Source organism: Anguilla rostrata, chromosome 6 (genome assembly GCF_018555375.3).
Source record: "Anguilla rostrata isolate EN2019 chromosome 6, ASM1855537v3, whole genome shotgun sequence".
NCBI lineage: Eukaryota > Metazoa > Chordata > Actinopteri > Anguilliformes > Anguillidae > Anguilla > Anguilla rostrata.
Window position 1 is genome coordinate 18613452 of NC_057938.1, and position 18374 is coordinate 18631825.

The 18374-nt window shown below is 38.8% G+C and overlaps 3 protein-coding genes and 3 long non-coding RNA genes across 6 annotated transcripts in view; 4 read left to right on the forward strand and 2 right to left on the reverse strand.

Annotated features, from left to right (window-relative positions):
* Positions 1 to 678: 678 nt before the first annotated feature.
* LOC135257963 (uncharacterized) lies at positions 679 to 1865 on the reverse strand. The gene is made up of 3 exons (XR_010330824.1): positions 1498 to 1865; positions 1249 to 1343; positions 679 to 814 (listed from the first exon to the last, which is right to left on the reverse strand). It is a non-coding gene; the product is annotated as an uncharacterized LOC135257963 (long non-coding RNA).
* Positions 772 to 2432, forward strand: LOC135257962 (uncharacterized). Its single transcript, XR_010330823.1, has 4 exons — positions 772 to 912; positions 1216 to 1315; positions 1489 to 1566; positions 1874 to 2432. It is a non-coding gene; the product is annotated as an uncharacterized LOC135257962 (long non-coding RNA).
* Positions 2433 to 3934: 1502 nt separating this feature from the next.
* ccl20a.3 (chemokine (C-C motif) ligand 20a, duplicate 3) lies at positions 3935 to 5807 on the reverse strand. Its single transcript, XM_064341174.1, has 4 exons — positions 5665 to 5807; positions 5202 to 5301; positions 4828 to 4905; positions 3935 to 4431 (listed from the first exon to the last, which is right to left on the reverse strand). Exons 1-4 carry the CDS (start codon positions 5741 to 5743, stop codon positions 4401 to 4403), a joined length of 288 nt encoding a protein of 95 aa, XP_064197244.1. The 5' UTR covers positions 5744 to 5807; the 3' UTR covers positions 3935 to 4400.
* Positions 5808 to 9445: 3638 nt separating this feature from the next.
* Positions 9446 to 11728, forward strand: ccl20a.4 (chemokine (C-C motif) ligand 20a, duplicate 4). The gene is made up of 4 exons (XM_064341175.1): positions 9446 to 9748; positions 10002 to 10110; positions 11059 to 11136; positions 11409 to 11728. The coding sequence occupies exons 1-4, from the start codon at positions 9676 to 9678 to the stop codon at positions 11425 to 11427; spliced, it is 279 nt and encodes a 92-aa protein (XP_064197245.1). The 5' UTR covers positions 9446 to 9675; the 3' UTR covers positions 11428 to 11728.
* A 1945-nt stretch (positions 11729 to 13673) lies between these two features.
* LOC135256748 (uncharacterized) lies at positions 13674 to 16461 on the forward strand. Its single transcript, XR_010330514.1, has 5 exons — positions 13674 to 13789; positions 13926 to 14034; positions 14791 to 14911; positions 15354 to 15431; positions 15710 to 16461. It is a non-coding gene; the product is annotated as an uncharacterized LOC135256748 (long non-coding RNA).
* Positions 16462 to 17973: 1512 nt separating this feature from the next.
* ccl20l (C-C motif chemokine 20-like) overlaps positions 17974 to 18374 on the forward strand; it is a 2949-nt gene continuing 2548 nt past the window's right edge. Inside the window, exon 1 of the mRNA XM_064338847.1 lies at positions 17974 to 18128. Coding sequence (XP_064194917.1) covers positions 18053 to 18128 — 76 coding nt within the window. The 5' untranslated portion in view covers positions 17974 to 18052. The remainder of the gene's footprint in view (positions 18129 to 18374) is intronic.

An 18374-nucleotide genomic window follows, 5' to 3' on the forward strand; every position in this document is an offset into this window, starting at 1 on the left:
TTTGTTGTTGTTGTTTTACCACTGCTGTAGCTGTTTAATCACTCCAAACTGTTTAGAATGTTTTTATTGATTGTCTACAAGAATTCATGGACTACAGCCGTCTTCTTTGTTAGTGTATGTGTTATGTCCTTGTATAGTTATCAAGCTAACTCAAGTTTGTCAGGTAAAACATAGCACATCTGCTTCCTAGCTAAGTTTGCATTCTTAGGCAATGTCACCCATTTGAGAATAGGTTATTGCAACATTGCTTGTCTAAATATTCTGACTGGTTAAATATGGCTGTGAGAAAGCTGCTCCTAATTACAGCATGAGCAGCTGGTCCATTCCTCTGGCCACATCCTCTGACTAGACACGGTTCTATTTTACAATCATTTGTCATTCAATTTCATTGAATTTACCTTGCTATAGTTCCCTGTCATTCCAATTCATGGTCAGTTCAACACTTATTGAGATTTGAATTGTATTACGTTTCAGTTAAACCCAGAAGTGCGGTTTACCATGTACAAATTATTTCACAATGCTTTACCTCATACACAATTGTACACATTGTGAGGTAACACTTATGGGGGGCATAAATATTATATGGACGTGGTTGAATCACTCCAAAAGAATCTGAATGCAGCATGTTACAGTAGATTCCAAGAGGTAATAAGTCCAGTGAGAGTCAAAGGATAATGGAAGTTCCTTTCGCGCTCTGTTGGAAAACCCACGATTGCTCGCAAGCGATGAAGTTTCCATCCACTGTAGATATATAGCTGCCGTGCTGAGACCCAGGACGCGCACTCAGACTCCTCTTGCTCTCTCTCGAAGACCTCTGAAAGAAACCACAGAAGATGGCCCAGTTTAATCTGTCCCCAGTCTGTCTGCTGCTCCTCCTGTCTCTGAGTCTCTTCAGTATGCAGGCAGATGCAGGTAAGCCTCACACTTCTCTATGTGTCACTGTTTTTCACTGCCTCTATTTGTTTACCTGTCTCCTTCACTGCCATTTCCCACTACTTTACTGATGCCTGACTATCGCAACTACTCAAATGATGTGTTTTCTAAGGACTTACATGAACTAAGGATGTTCATGCCTTTCTAAAGAGCATCTGGCAAGTGTAATCAAATAAATATTTCTAACTGTTCCACAGCTCTTACTTTTTAATGTACATCAACTGCTAGCAGCTTTTCTTTGAGCTGTTTCCATGCATTTTGTTTGTACTTTTTTGATTCCAGCATGCTGCACTACATATTCACAAAGGAAATTACCAGAGAAATTGGTCAAGGGCTTCTCCATTCAAAACAACCGTGGCCAGTGCCACATCAATGCAGTCATGTGAGTAGCCATCTTCTGGAAGCGTGGTCTTTTAAAAGTAGACAGAAGAGAGCAGTTTTTAATGTCAGCTCAATAGTATTTGTTGCTTTATATGGACTGTTGACGCGCTGAAAGAGCTACCTTAATATGTTTGTGTGTGATACTGATGCCTAACTCATTATTTTATTTTACAGTTTCCTTACCTTGAAAGGCAGAAAGGTGTGCGCTGACCCTACCAAAGACTGGGTGATGGAGAGGATCAAACAACTGAGGTAAAGATACACAGATTCTTTTGTCTGTCAGGTCTGCCTTTGCTATGTCTCTGGTGTTTTAGCATGAATTAATCAAACAATTAATTTTTCAAGAAATGAATCAATCAATGAATCTTTCAGTAAATCACGCAACCAGTCATTTCAAGCAAATACACGATATCATAGCACTCGCACAAAATGCATTTTCATGGAGCTCTCCACAAAGTACATTAGAGTGTATTGTGTCTTTTGTGTTTCCATGCATCTTTATGTGAAATATCTCTTGATGAATCAGTTTAACACCTTTCCTCTGCTTTGTGTTCTTCAGGAACACAGTCAAAGAAATGACCAGAAACGGCAGCCCAAAACAGGGTCAATGATATCACTCTCCTCCGGGGTCAGGTGTTCGATGACCTCAGCGGAACTGAAGCTCCTGCTGAACTGTGCCAAACAAATTTATTACAATCTCTTAACTGTACTAAAGGATCTTGTGTTTAATTGTAATGCTAACCTAGACGCTGAACTGTGCTGTATGATCTTATCCACATTTACTATAGTATTGTACTGATTTTGTTATATATGGAGTCACTCATATAAATACATTGTTTTTGTAATAAATTAATATTATTCCAAAAAATAGGTTTATATATAACATATAATATATTAAGTATATTAAAGTATATATAATGTACATAGTATGTTGTACTACCAAGTCTTTGGGAATGATTTTATCTCATTCAAAAGCATATCGTTTTTTAAATATTAAAGACAAAAGCTGTTAGTTAAAAAAATAAACCATGGCTCTTCAATCATCTATCTTAGAAGAGCATGTATTGTGCAATATCTGGGGAACTATGTGGCAATCCTAATAAATCTTTACTTCTGCATCTCTTTAGTTTTCCTTTTTTGTTTTTGTTTGTTGGTTCACTTTTTGAGAACATTGAAGTGTAGGTTCACTCACTTGATCAAGGGAAAATGAAGCATAGCAACCAAGTTTAAACAGTACTCAGAGATTTGTTGTGATTACAACAACCATCAATATTACCTTTGCAAGAAGAGAAGAAAAAGATTCAAACAAACAGTTTGCATGTATTTGTTAACACAATTAATGCTGATTGAATCCAAGCCCATTTTGATAACTCTCTCAGGATCCAATGTTGAACGGATGCTACCTTTGTCACACTGGTGTTTGTACAACATCAATACTTATGCCTATATGATACAATACTTATATGAAATTATCAGCCTAATATATCATATCCACCTCACTTAATTTGTGTTGTGTTTTTTTTCCCATGCTTCTTTGTCTGTTTTGTAAGGTGCAACGCTTTCATGTCTGGTTTGTTGAGGTGTAGTCTGGTAACATTACTGAGACAGCGTTTTACAGCACATAGAATAAAATGTGCTGTAAGATCCGTGGACACAAAAAACAACATGTCTGTTTGAACACAACAATCACTGGAAACATTGATGTGAACAACAAAGCAACTGCATTAGCCATAACATGTAGCTGACAGAATGTGCAAACATGCTCAGCTACCAAGTGGTCTGCAAAAATGTAGTTAGAATTTGAGTATTGACTCAAACAAATGTGTGGTAATGCCAGTGTAGCTTCTGTACAGGTATCCTTTAGGGAAGACCCCTGCAGAAGGGCCCAATACAAGCAGCTATGCCATGAGTGGAGTGTGCAACCAACATCTCTGGAGGTACGCAGAGTGCAATGGCATATATGAGCCGATGAGACAACATCTTTCTCATAAAAACATCTCCATAAGGCATGATGAGCTAGTACAGTTTCTCATCGATCGGATTCAGTCCACATAATAGGCAATTAAAAGGGAGGATGCATCACTTGCTGTACAGCATGTGTATGTCACCTACTCTCTCTGTTGGTGAGACAGCCAATAGGAATACAGCAGGCCAAAATTTGGGAGACAATGTATTGACAGGCTTGAATAGTGATAGAGCTGACTTATTTAAAACTACCTCCAAACTTCAAGCTGGAAGGCATGAAGGTGTTTTAAATAAAAGCCTTCAATTTTCATTTATTTTTTATTTTTTGCCATTTTTTTAATGTATTATGTTCAATCTGATAATGTTGTATGTGTTTCAGTTTCAGCATTATTTAGACATTTTAAAAAACTGACCTGATTCCCTATTAATAGCAACCTGAACTAAAGGTAGCTGAGTAGTTTAGTTGTTGTCAATTTAACATTAGTTAGCTGCACTTAGCTGGCATACTTCCAGACCATTGTTTTATGGAATATGTTTTAACCTGGTTGTCACACTTCACGTTTTGTAGTTCTGTGTTTCTGAATGAATGTAAATGATTTTTCCTCCCCCAAATATGATGAACCACACAAATATAAACAATAGGAAAGCAGAAAAATTATTTTGAAAAATATATTTGGATCCTCACAATGGATTCAATACAAAATGTACAATACTGTAGGCCTACATGTCCTTCAAAACATACATCAAATAAAGAACACTGATCCAGTTTCTAAAACCAACAGAGCTCTTTTTGCATTTAATTTTTTTATAAAGCAACATGCTTTTGAATGCGAATCCCCAATCATTACAAAACTGTATATCACAATTTATATTTTTGTGGAATTCACAAAATAATAAGTTAATATAGGTATCATGAATTCACTGACCCAAACCATGAAAAGAAAAACAGTATAGTATTATGACAACAAATGATACATTCAGCATAATTCAGAGACCTTGTGCAAGTAATAAATGCTAACATAATCAATGCTAACATAAAGGTTCAGCTGGCATTGTTTGGAATTTACAGAGGTCATCTGTCAACTGAATCTGGGGCAAGAGAGTTGGGTTGCTGTTCTTGATCAGTTCTTGGTCATTTTTTGTACCTTGTTCCTGAAAAAACATAAAGCAGGGGAAAGGTTTTGAGATTATTTATCACAATTCATTTGCAAACTATGGGCTTGAGACACATGAATAAGTCGCCATTATTCAATATTGCTTAACACACTCATTCTATTTCATATTATATTGTACAATGTCATGTTTTCCCAAAAGCATGCAATCTCTGTAATGATTTTCGAAGTTGTAATATGATAGGTAACAAAATGTAATATTAATGAGTAATTGCTTAGAATGATTGTTTGACCGAATGGTTGACTTTTTTTTTTTTTTTTCAAATAGTTGTTTGGTTTGTTCATTCATTGATTTACCGTTGCTCAGCAGAGAGACACCAGATATATGGCATACACAGACTGGACAGAAAATAGAATATATACAGTATATCTTTACCTCAGCTGTTGGATCCTCTCAATCACCCAGTCTTTGGTAGGGTCAGCGCACACCTTTCTGCCTTTTATGGTGTGGAAACTGAAAGAGAAAACACTAGTCATTCCTTTGGATCAAATACAATACATTAGGACAAGGGTTAGTATAAATTAACAATAACGATAAATATTGAATAAATAAATATTTTTAAATAATAAATATTGATTAAAAGAAAGTGCTGTACTCTTTTAATCCAGTGTTAATAATCAGCTGAGAGCTGCCTCTCCTTTCCTCATAACTGTTCATATGGGAGCTATCAGCTTCTACTCCATTCTAACTCAGCTCTCTAATCTCTCTATTTTTAAAAGAATAGAGACTTCCAGAAGATGGCTACTCACATGACTGCATTGATGTGGCACCTGCCACGGTTGTCCTGAATGGAGAAGCCCTTGATGTATTTCAGTTCTAATTCACTATGTGAATAAGTAGTGCAGCACGCTGTATTTTCAAAGGAGAGATGAAATATGTTTTTCACAGGAGGCATATTAAGGTATCACACAGTAACAGCACACATACATAAGGAGCTTAAAGAGAAGTCTCAAGGATGTACAACAAATATACTGCATAAAGAAAAAGCTGTGTAACGGGCTGGGAACACAACCGCACTTACTGCATTCACAAAAGGTTTGCATTGGTAAGTAACATTACTAATACAAATAACACTCCTCTTTGTTCAGGTATGGTATGTTTGAGAAGTATAAAATTAGGCATGGAGAGTGAAAGAAATAAAGAAAAACAGAGATTAACAGGGAAAGAGAGACATACGGGGGAGAGAGGACGAGAGTTAGAGACATGGCTTACCCGTATTCGCCTGCACAGCGAAGAGACTCAGAGACAGGAGGAGCAGCAGGCAGATTGTGGACAAGTTAAACTGGGCCATCTTCTGTAGTTTTCGTCAGAGATCTTCGAGAGCGTGAGAAGAACAGGAGTGCATGTCCTGGGCCTCAGTACGAGCGCTATATATCTACAGCGGCTGGAAACTTTCTTTCCTGCCGGTGATTGTGGGTTTTTCTGTGGAACTCAGAAGCAGAATCTGCTGAACTTTTATAATATTTCCATTTCCCTTTTCATTGGACGGATTTCCTCCTGGAATCCACTATCGCATGTCACCTTCGGATTTGCTTGAGGGATTATAGAATGGGCATGCACTGTGTGCCCAAGAACAGCTTACAATCAGGGAATTAAATAATGTGAATGAGATAAAATATTGTACAACAACAAATGATTCCTAAAAAGTAGAAATACTGAACACAATCTAGACGCAGCTTGATCTTTCAGTAACAAAGTGTCAAGTGTAAAGCATGGATGTATAGCCATGATAACGATACCATTTAGTATACATATATAGTTTTATACATTACCAGAATGTGTCTATTCACACCTAAATGAATAATTTATATTTGTGGAAGTCTCGGGTATATTAAAAAGTTTTAAGTTAATACATCTAATTCATGGGCTACTATAACCATGTGTTAGGGAAAATCACAAGTAACATTGTTCTCCAAATGTGAGGAAATAACATTTTATGCTGTTGCTTCACAGTTCAACTTCACTTCAAGAAAAATAGAGAAGTCAGCAAAGTAAACAAAATTTAGTCTGGCTTTTAATTCTACAATAGCGCTACTCAGTTTCATCCTACCATTTAAATGTGTCCTTGGTAAAAATGTATTTCTCAATAGACATGCAATATGTTAAAAACAACACTGAATAGTGACCATTGGATCTATCTATATGTGTATATACAGATACATTTGTTTTATATAATTCAATTTCAATGTACCATTTATCCAAATACAGTGAGCTCCATAGTGTGTGGAACAAAGACATATTTCTTATTGTTTTGGCTCTGTACTGCTCAATTTTACATTTGTAATAAAACAATTGAAATGTAGTTAAAAGTACAGATTCTCAGCTTTTAGTAAATGGCATTTTTATATGTTTTGGTTTCCCCTTGTAGACATTACACCACTTTTCATGCGTAGTCCCCCATTTCAGGCCACCATAATGTTTGTGATATACTAATGTTATTTAAATGAAAGTAATCATGCTTTGTACTTTGTCACATATCCTTTGCAGGCAATGACTGCTTGAAGACTGAGACTCAGACTTGGTCAGTTGAGCATTTTCCAGTTTTCAGCTTGGAAAAACTCCTTTGGTGATTTGGCATTATGTTTGGGATCATTGTCTTGCTGTAAGATTAAATGCCGTCCAATGAGTTTGGAGGCATTTGGTTGAACTTGAGGTGAACAGATGCTTCTGTACACTTCAGAATTAATTCTGCAGCAGCTATCAGCAGTTGTATCGTCAATGAAGAGAAGTGAGCCAGTACCTGTGGCAGCCATACATTCCCAAACCATAACACCCCCATCACTATGATTAACAGATGAAGGGGGGTTCTTTGGATCTTGGGAATCTTTTTGGCCTCCACACTTTGCCCTTGCCATCACTTTTATACAAGTGACTCTTGGTCTCATCTGTTCACAAGACCCCTTTTCCAGAACTCTGCAGTCTCTTTTAGGTACTGCAACCTGCCCATCCTGTTTTTTCAGCTACCATACCTAGTGGTCTGCATCTTGTAGTATAGCCTCTGTAGGTCTCTTTGTGAAGTCTTCTGCAGACATTAGTCACTGACACATCCACGCCTGCCTCCTGAAGAGTGTTTCTGATCAGTCGGGCAGGTGTTCCGGGTTTTCAACTGTAGAGGTTTTCCTTGGCCTTCAAGGCCCGTTGCCATTGATGAGCTCACCAGTGCTCTCTTTCTTCTTAACAATGTTTCAGTTGATGTTGGTAAGCCTAAAGTTTGGCCTATGTCTCTACCTTTTTCTTATTTCTCAGCTTCTTATTTCTCAGCTTTCTTGACTTTCATTGACACAACTCGGGTCCACATGTTGACAAACGCCAATAACAGACTCCAAAGGTAATCAAAAACCTAGAATCAAGACTATGTGGAAATCTCTCTTGTACAGTACCTGCAATAAGGGAGCAATTGAACACACCTAACTAATCAGCAACACCTGTGAAGCCACTTGTCCTAAACATTATGGTATCCTGAATTTCTACATGGCGAACCCAAAATGCATGAAAATACACTTTCGTGAAAGCTGAGAACCTGAACATTAACATGTTTGACAACTAATTGTTTGGTTAAAAATCTAAAATTGTGGAGTACAGAGCCAAATCAAGGAAAAAAATGAGAAAAACATTATAGAGCTCAGCGTGTATTCGATTTTATGCTTTTACCTTTGTTCTCCCCAATTTTTGGAAGACCCTCATGCACACAATACAATTAGACAACCTCAGTTATCTGTTTGGTGGAGTGCAGACAAGCATGTCCTCTGCTCTGAAGTGGAAAACACATGCTTGCTCACACAAACTTGAGTTGGAGGAAGACACCTCTTGTGCACCTCAATAGATTAGCCTGGGAGCCCCAATGAACAGAGGGGTTGCTCGTTGGTGATGACACGCTCTTACCCCTGGGTGATGTTAGAGTTAATTGTATTTGGATTAGCCTCTACACCACTTTACACTGAACGCAGCATAAACCAGCAACACATCTTTCATATCTGATTTTTATCTGAAGTTTATCGTGCACTCATTTGCAATTAGCACTGCTACATTGTGATGTCACCACTTTTTTAGGTCAGAGGAACATTGTGTACTGCGGTGGCCTGAGAAAGATTAACATCTACATTTTTTAAATGGGTCATGGTAGAGAGTTTTTCCCCCTTTGTTCTGTATTTGAATCATAACTTCCTTCGAACCTCCCCAATTTTTTCTCTGATGCCAATTTCATTGTGGTTTATATTTATATTTATATTTGATATTCATTTCTGAGACAAAGTGTAAAATGTGTGTAGAGAGCTATTATCTTCCTGGGAAAGTTATTCACAGGTGCTGTGGTATTCATGGCATAACTTCTCCAGGATAATAAAAATGTATGTTGGTTTAAAAATCAATTTTTCCAGGATGTTAGACTGTAATAGTTATAATACAAATACAGTTCATGGGAACTGTAACACAATGACTGTGCATCATGATTTTGATTCATATTTCTCATTTGAAGTCATATTTTAATGAGGTTTCAAAATATGAAAGCATAGATTAATCACCCCCATTGAAGCTGATGGTGTATGTTTTTGAAGACCGACTGGAGCTGGAGTCTGCATGTGAACTAAAGGTTCTCAGTTCTATTCCTATTGGCTATTGCCATTGGATGGTTAACCAAGTCATATATGAACATCCTCAGCTTAATATTCTTTAATTGCTGTATAAATGTATAAATTGGAAGAGTGTATTCTGTGTCACTCTGGGCAAGGATGCCATCTAAGAGTATAAGAGCTCATAGTAAAATTACTTCAATTATCATTTTTCAATGAATTGAAGTGCGGAACATTACATACAGTACACTCAACAATAGTGCACACCAGCAGTACATTTTCTGGCTCACTGAATGTATGCTTTGAATATAATACAAGTGTTTCCATAAATTATCCCTTTAATTAGTTAATTAGTTATTGGCTGCCAGTTTAATGAGATTAGTCATAAAAATGCACATGAGTGATGCTTACGAAGGGCTGGGCTTTTGTGCCAGGGGCGGAAAACCAAATGTCACGGTTGACGTTTGACCCACTTACTTTTCCCTGCGGCTCAGAACTTTCCCCAAGAAAGTTTACGGTGATCCGGAAAATGCTCCGAAAAGTCCACCTGCTCTCGAACTGGCTATAAAATGGAACCCGGGTTATTCGATATCAGAAGTAATCAGAGAAGAAGAGTCAGTTACCATTTTAAGACAGTCAAAAGCATTCAAATACGATGGCAAAACTGGGCATGGCTATCCCAACATTACTTCTGGTTCTGACAGCGGTGGTCTCGCTGGGTGAGACGGGTAAGTAGGACAGTATTTTCAATTTCAGTGAGTAAAGTGACAATAATGTAGTTACCAGAATGGCTTAGTCATACATTGTGAAACTGGTTCGTTTCAGTTTTATTATTAAAGTATCTTAGCAGGAAACATGTCTGGGTTTTTACTTTTTTTAGCAGTTTACTAGACATAGCATTACCATAGACGGATTGACACTTTCCAGGCATTGCCAAAACAATGAGCAAAACCTAATCACTATGTCCCCATTCTCACCCAGGTCCTGTGAGGTGCTGTTTATCATATAGTGAAAAAGCCATCCCTGTCAGCCTGCTGCAACAGTTTCACCGCCAGGACATCAGAACATCCTGCAACATTGATGCTGTGGTGTAAGTAGACATCAGCTCAGGTCTTTTCTGCGGGCAGTTTATAACAAAAACATTATGCAAAACCAGAGGAAAACTTGTGCCAACAGCAAGACATCCAGCTATGTGCAACGTCTAATACAGACTCTTAACCCGCCTCTTATCAATGCATTAATATTGTTTGTAGTGGTAGGCCTAAATGTTTTCATTGCTTAACCCATGTAAATATCTCATTGAAATAACACAGTAGCACTTTGTTACCGGATGTACAATGGATATCTACAGCATAAACGTTATTAATAAGGGGTAATGAAAAAAGGGAATACTTTTGAACAGAAGCTGCAAAACACTTAAATAATGGTAATTATTTAAAGAGTATATGTAAATGATTAACCTTAATGTGCAGTTACTAAGCTAATCCCGGGGAGGGAGAAATCATGGAAATGGTTACTGTGGCCAAATCTGTTGCACACAATAGGATTACACATGAGGGAGAAGTAATTTTCTCACATGTATTGTCTTTGTTGGTAGATTATTTTGCCCTCCTTCGTGGCATAGACATTATCAGAGTGTGCAACAGAATGAAAGGGCCCACATGTCGAGAAATGTAGTTTCACAATCTTCCACAACGTTGCCTTACATAACCTTGATGTCATGCCAAAATCTTGTATGTAAATTTTCTGTTTTTGCATTGTTTTCTTGTAATGAACATCCCATTAAGTTCTATTTAGAGTGTCTATAAACGACTAAAGTTGATTTTAAAAAAATGTATGTGATTAAACCATAAAGCTGAGTTGGTGAATAAAAAAACTGGTTCCTCAAAAAATTTTTGAGTTTCAAGGTTTAAAACTGACCATAAGCTTGAATGAATGGCTGCCATGGTTCAAAGCATATTCTTGCTATAATTGTTTTCCCACATTGGGCGTTTGAGCTGCCCATGGTCGTGACTCAGCTGTGTTCTTCTGTTCTCAGTTTCATCACTGTGAAGGGGAGGAAGATCTGTGCCAACCCCAAAGACAAGTGGGTACAGGAGGCCATGGAATACATAAAGTAAGCCGAGTTTATACGCATTCAATGGGGAACTACTTACGTATTATACTGTTGGACATGAAGTTCGTGTTATCACCTGTAAATAGATAAGCGTGTTAACACATTTTCAAAATTTGATGTCACAATGATACTGCAGCAACATTATGAAGAAGTGACTTTATAATATAAATATATTGGATAATATCTTTCATTCATGTGCCTTTGAAAGACCTTTCCCACAGCGGCCTGATACAATGAAATGCTAATGCGTGTTTTACTGATGTCCTTTGAAGGAACCAGAAGAGAGCTTGATGACATCACCTACGTGTTTTTTGTACGCGAGGCCTGACCTGGTTCAGATACAACTCAGCCGGATTCCTTAACAGAACACCATCACTTTAGAAGCACACCTGCTGTTATATCATCGTTCTACTTTCAGAATGGCTCATTTTGCTTGATTTCGTAAGAAATTGATTTTTAAATACCAACAAATGTATTCGACATATAAAGTGGTAAAGTACTGCATAAGTGGTACTCAGTTACAGCTTGTGTAACTTATTGGAAAATAAATGTACTTTTTGTAAGCTACTTCATCATTAATAAAATAAAGTGAAGCTCATCTTGGCTGGTTGATTGGTACAGTGCATCATCTTGCTGTGCAGTGTGTACTTCACAGGGACATATTAACCACGGTGTCTTTCACACGTGGTTGAGGTGGAGATTTATGGACGGAATGAGCAATCTTGAATATGTTGTAGCAATGCAACGGTAGTAGAGTGTGCACTACCTTTTCTCAATGGCATCGCTAAATTTTAGGCATTCTTTCCTTTGATCTAAGGATTCTCACCTGGGGGTGCTTGAGAGACTTTGTCCAGAACTCTGGGAAGAAGTGATAAAACACAGAGCTGGGAGCTCTGGTTGGAGGTGGGGGGGCAGGGACAGAGGCTTTGCTGATTTACACTCATTCTGTGTTGAAGGGTATTTAGGGCCCCTAGTGAAAAAGATAGATGACAAACTTAGGTGGGATTGGGGATTTTGAGTAGATATGGGTGAAGTTTTAGGAGTGTTTTCCTCTCCCCTGTGAATTTCTTGGCAAGTCTACCTTTCGCTCGCCATTCTCTGTGCTGTCCCCGAATCACCTGTGCAAATGACATGTTCTGATGTTCCAGCCATTTCTAAGGCATTGCCTCCTGCTGCAGCCAGCTTTCCGGAGACCGCGCTCTCCGCAAACCCCAAAGGCCTGGTGTACGCTGTTGAGCCCAATGGAATGTAATCATAATTACTGGTACCATAGCTCTCTGTATTCTGCATCACTAGCAGCTCTAAACCGCTCCGAACATGTGAATTCAGTTCAGCATGGCCTCCTTTCCCCCACTCTCCTGCATGAGCTCCCCGTTATGTTTTATCACTCCCTACCAGAAGAGGATTGGAACATTGAATGTATTCATAACTACCTGTCACCAGTACCTGTCCACAGTCTGCATTTGGCTGTAGTCTTTTGTCTCATTATCTGTTAAATATTTTAGAGGTACAGCTATGGACCAATAGGAACTCTAGATATGGAAGTGGGCTTGGTTTTTATTCCCGTGGAAGACATGGCCCAGTAGTGGCTCCTGAAGTATAACTACAGTATTTTTCACAGCCTAGGGCATCTTGTGAGTGTCCAATTTAGCGGTATGCATGACATAGCCTGTTACTGGCAGTGGGTTCATTGTGGTAAAGATAGAAGCCAATTTCAATGTATGCAGTGAATTCAGTTTCTGACATGTGTGTCTATACTACTCTCACCTGAATGGTCCCTACTCTAACGTTGAAGTTCCCTGAATTTTGTATACGTGTGATCTATGTTATTGTATGTTATGGTCTTGCATGTTTTCAGACCACTGATATCAGATCTCACTGATTTAACAATGTTGGGCAGCAGCATGTCTCAGTCCAGTACCTGTCCCTCCTCTTATATTTTAGGATTACTACAGTAGCAACATATCATCATTTTGCACCATGTTCCATTATTTTCACGGGTTTAACGGTCCAGAATGGTGATCCAGGGCCTGCAGCCAGCTTATTCACTCAACCAATCAGAAAAACAAGGTCTAAAAAATCCAAGAAAAAAACCTTTGTTGAATCACTGAAGTGGGAGAAACCCAAAGCAAAAACAAACAATACTGAGAGAGTGGTCTGTTTGAAAGCAGCTGGTAATTTAATTAGCATTATACCATGGCTATGGCGAATATTCAATTTTGATTGGTGAATGAGTGCTAATTATGTCAGTAAAATGGTTACTGTTTGATCTGATTATCGATATATCCCTTTGCACTCTATGTAGCCAGGCAGTCAGGTCAGAATGCACGTTTTCCTTAGTCCCGCAGTCTATGCATATTCAATATTTTTATTTTAGTCGTACTTTGTTTGCATAGTTGTATAGCATAGAATGTATGAGCATGGCAGCTCATACACACACACACACATACACACATACTCTCTCTCCCACTCTCTCTCTTTCTCTCCCACACACAGTACACTGAATCACTGTGTGGCCCAGTTCCTCCCTGCGCACTTTAGCCCACCAGGTTGTGAGAGGTACTGAACCACAGCCATGTGTCCTTTGAACTTTAAATATTTCCACCTCCGGAGAGTCCCTTCGGGTCTCTGGGAGAGAGGAGCCGTTCTGCCGGTAAGTACAGAGACGCCCGGTTCCTTCTTATCATTAATCTGCCATACGTGTAGGGGCTTTCCCTGTGAGCCAGGCGAGCGTATAAAATGCCCGTCCTGGCCGGTCGAAACAGCCGCTTCCATCTGTCCGTCCTCAGCCCGTTGTCCGGCAGTGCAGTGTACCCAAGTGTACCATGAAGACCTCAGTGGCCATCTTGTCTGCTCTCCTCCTGGCTGTAGCAATTGTCAGTACTAATAAAGCAAGAAGTAAGTAAGACTTTCCTCATTCGGTTGGCTTTCTCCCCTGAAAAGCTGTGATCAATTGTGTAGTTTGGACAATGGCTGTATTCTTCAGCTTTAGTCTGCTCTGAACCGGCTACTGGACCTGACGACTGGGTCCGAACGTTTAGTCATCCCAGAGTAGCTTCAAGTTGTCTTCGGATGTTGTTTAGGGCGGCAGTGCAGCACAGTGGGTAAGGAACTGGGGTTTTAACCGAAAGGTCATAGGTTCGATTCCCGGGTAGAACACTGCCATTGTACCCTTGAGCAAGGTACTTAACGTGCATTGCTTCAGTATGCATCCAGCTGTATAAATGGATACAATGTGAGAATGCTATGTAAAAGTTGTGTAAGTCGCTCTGGATAAGAGCGTCTGCTAAATGCCTGTAATGTTTGTTTAAGTAGAGCTCATTTTTATTCATAAAAAAAATATATATTATAAAAGTACACGTTTTACTACGGCCTCTCTTCTGTTGTTTGTTTGCCATGTCAGTCATACTGAATGAGGCAATCTGCCGGATTCAATCAGCATTTGTCCATAACTCCCAACTGAATCAAAGTGTTTGAGTAATTCTTCATTAATACAATTTGGCGAGATAATTGTGGCCATCACTGACCTCACCAAATTGTATTTGTGAAGAGGCAGTTTTCAGGCTAAAGCTTGAATTTTGATTAATTACAGTAAGTAACAAACAGTAAGTATTACGAACGACGAATGAGATCGTGCTGCTGTTATGTCTGCAGGCCGTGGGGGCTGCTGTATGGTCTATACCAAGGAACCCCAGCTGCGGAAGCTGTCTCTGAATAACATTAAGGAACACAGGATGCAGGAAATTACAGGGAACTGCAACATTCCAGCTGTTGTGTAAGCTATAATATGTTTTCCTTGCTTTAATACCTTTTCATTATGTTATTTTTAAATTCTAATTCGAAAAACATAGACACGATGGATAGACAGATGGGGCTGTCAGATAGATATAACTTATATACGTCACATAAAACACATAACACCAGGTTAAATAAAACACATACAGTTCATGTTAAAGAAAGGGGAGGGAAAATGAGCGCCCCCCCCAAAAAAAAAATGAAAATAAATAAATACAACCTACTGTATTTATAGATTATACACGAACACACACTCATATACTGACATGTACATACTTATGGACAACAAATTAAGTTACTTTAAAAATGTGAATACAAATCATTCTCATGTTTCCTTGTTCCAGTCACCTCACTGGTGTTATCAGAAAGGAAAAGAGAGTTAGAAACATCGGCCATGTTTTTGCTTTTTTGCTTTAATGCAGGTTCACCACACAACACAATCGGAGGATCTGTGCCAACCCAAAAGCAAAGAGTGTGAAACGAATCCTTAAACGGCTCAGGTAAGAACAACACTGAGACAGCGCTGAAATTTAGAAGGGCACTCAATGTAAGTGTTATGGGCTTTGACAGTCACTGAAATGAAATTTTATTATATTGTCGAAGAGTTAGAACTTTCTGAGTTAAAAAATACCTAACAAGTTAAACAAAAACAAAACCTTACGACCTTGGATGCCTGGCTGTTATTTGAATGGATGACTGACGACAGTAGTAGTAAGCAGAACTGAAATTCTGTGAGTGTGTCTATCTCAAAATGATGGTTTATCTCATTCATTTACAGTCGTGGGAAGAAAAACAAGACACAAGACACAAGGAGAAAACAGTCAAAAGTGAAACAGTGACCTCTCTCATGCTAAAGGCTTATCAGACTAAAACACGCTTGACCACATTCATGGTGTGTTTCTACATGTAATTTCATTTTATGAAAATGTAAACACGGTCACGGTTAACATAAAACACAAAATACTGTGGTAACTTTCCTGAAACATATAAAATCCCTCAACTGCAATGATTTAATAACTTTTAAATTCACCCTTGAACACATTCAGTTTTGTGGAGACAACACACGATGCTTTCTTTTTTTTCTCTAAGGTAATATTCCACAAGGTATGTTATACTTCAATAATCAAAGTGTTATATTCTTCATGAACGCTTTAGGACAGATTTACAGAGCTTTAGGAAAGCCTTACAAGAACCTTGTGTAAATCAAAGTGTCACCAAAAGTATTATTTTATTGCATTTTTGCAATCCACACACTGGTTTGTTTCCAAAAAGATACAGAAAGACAAAGCAAAAAGGCAGCCTATTTCAAATCATGTTTTCAAAAGAGATATATGACATGGGGCTTCTGTAGAAATAGAAAGCTGTTGCAATTCAATATTTTTTTTAAAATCTTTATTTAATCCTTTTGTATAACAAACAACATATGCAGAGGCTGATATATTACACATGTACTGTGACAGAAGGCAAAGCAAAGCACAGCCATTTAAACATTTTTGATATCCCCGAATAAACCATTTATGGAAAAAAATGTGTGTCCTGTTTTTCATACATTTTATAATGGTAACTGAAAGCATCATGTGTGAAAGTAATCAAATATAGTTGTTATTTAAATGAAATATTTTGGCTAAATGCACCCTGATTTATTAATTAAATCATGTAATCATTCTAACATGCATTGGATTTCAAAAGTCCTGCTCTTTCAACAATATACACATTAGATTTTTGCTCATTCAGCAGTCTTCACTAGAGTCTGCGTTGAATTAGAGGCCAAAACCTTCAGAAAACGAACAACTTTTCAGCCCAACCCAAACCAATCCAACAAGCTAGTAGACAGATTTTAAGCTGAAATCAAATAGAGCCTGATTGCGGAAATAACAACAGCCAATAACACCATACAGCACAATAGAAAACAATTCAGTGTTTCCCATGCAAAGCAAATCTTCTAGTTTGTGTAGTTTACTGTCACTGTATGCTAGACTAGCAAATTAAACTAGCAAATTAAAACAAATATTTGAGCTTTTTTTTAAACATGTTTCTCTTTCTGTAAAACATGACATTAAGTTTGTTGCTGGCACCTCTGCAACATGCAGTACAAGAGTGATATCCCTTTGCTATCAGTAGGCTAGCTAGCTTGCTTCAGAGCCATTTTTCTTTCTGTTGAATCTCACGTTAATAAGTAAATTGCTCCTGAGCTGTCATATACAGTACGGCTGTTTCAGTTTACGGTACGCTACATAAAGGAAGCATTATTATTTTCAGTCATGGTTTATTTCTCAGCATGTCTCACACATAAATGTATGACAAGCTAGCTCTGCCCCTGGTGGCTATAGTACTATTTGTAAACTCCCAGGTTGGCTGCAGGCCAACTGACCTCATGCAAAAGTGCTAAGAATAGGCCCGATACCTGGTTGGATGACAACATACCTTCAGACCCTGCTGGTTTTGGGTCAGGATGCTGACCATGAATCTGCACACTAAAATGCACTGTTTAAAATCAACTCTATGGCATTATTATTTGTTTATCTCAGTAAAATAGGATTAAATCAGACTTAGCTATTGATTAATTTAACACCTATCATTTTGCTGCGCACAATACATTCACCAACAGAACCTAGAACCACTTTATATTATTATTAAGTGATTGGAAAATAACTTGCCCTCATGACAACCTGCTAAATTGCATGAATGATAGGAAATTTGCTATAACAGTGTTTACCAGGGTTAAACAGAACTGTGGATTAAAATGAGAGCATTGAGATCAGTATCGAACAGAATGCAATTACATTTGTGAGCATAACTATTTTCTAAGAGGCCAAGATGTGGGGCAAGGCTTCATTCTGCCGAAACAGACACGGGCCAGGACACGTGCATGTCTGGCGTGTGGGGTGCAGGAAGTCCCCGCCGGGGCCATATCAGCATCTTGGTGGTTGTTTCTGGGTCTCTGTCCCCATTTTCTGCGGGGTGCAGTGCACATACAGGATGTCAATACAGCCACATGACTGAATTGTTTCAGCCCTTCGAAAACCCATGCACCTCCCCCGTCCCGCCCCCCCAGCCAGGTACATAAACACACCCAACGGGAGTTGGCGGTCACCCCGACGCGATCGTCTTCACCGGCGCGATGTTCCGGTGCTGCCTGGCCGTTGCCCTCCTCCTGGCGTGCCTCCTGAGCTTTCCCAGTAACAGCGCTTCCGCATGTGAGTTTCCCGTTTGTCCTTTATTCGCTAACAGGCTCTGGGCTCCCTCAAATGCAGTTGTATGGGTACGCGGGGGTCCTGCACGAGGCCCCATGACTACTGTTGAATGGGTGCGTGTTCTCACTTCAAATGCTGTGTACTAAATCAATGTAGCAGAGCCAGAATGGGTGCCGTGTCGCAGTGTGCAATTGGCAACAGCAAAAAAAAATTCTGTCAGTCAATGGTTCTTGGACATTTTTAACCAAT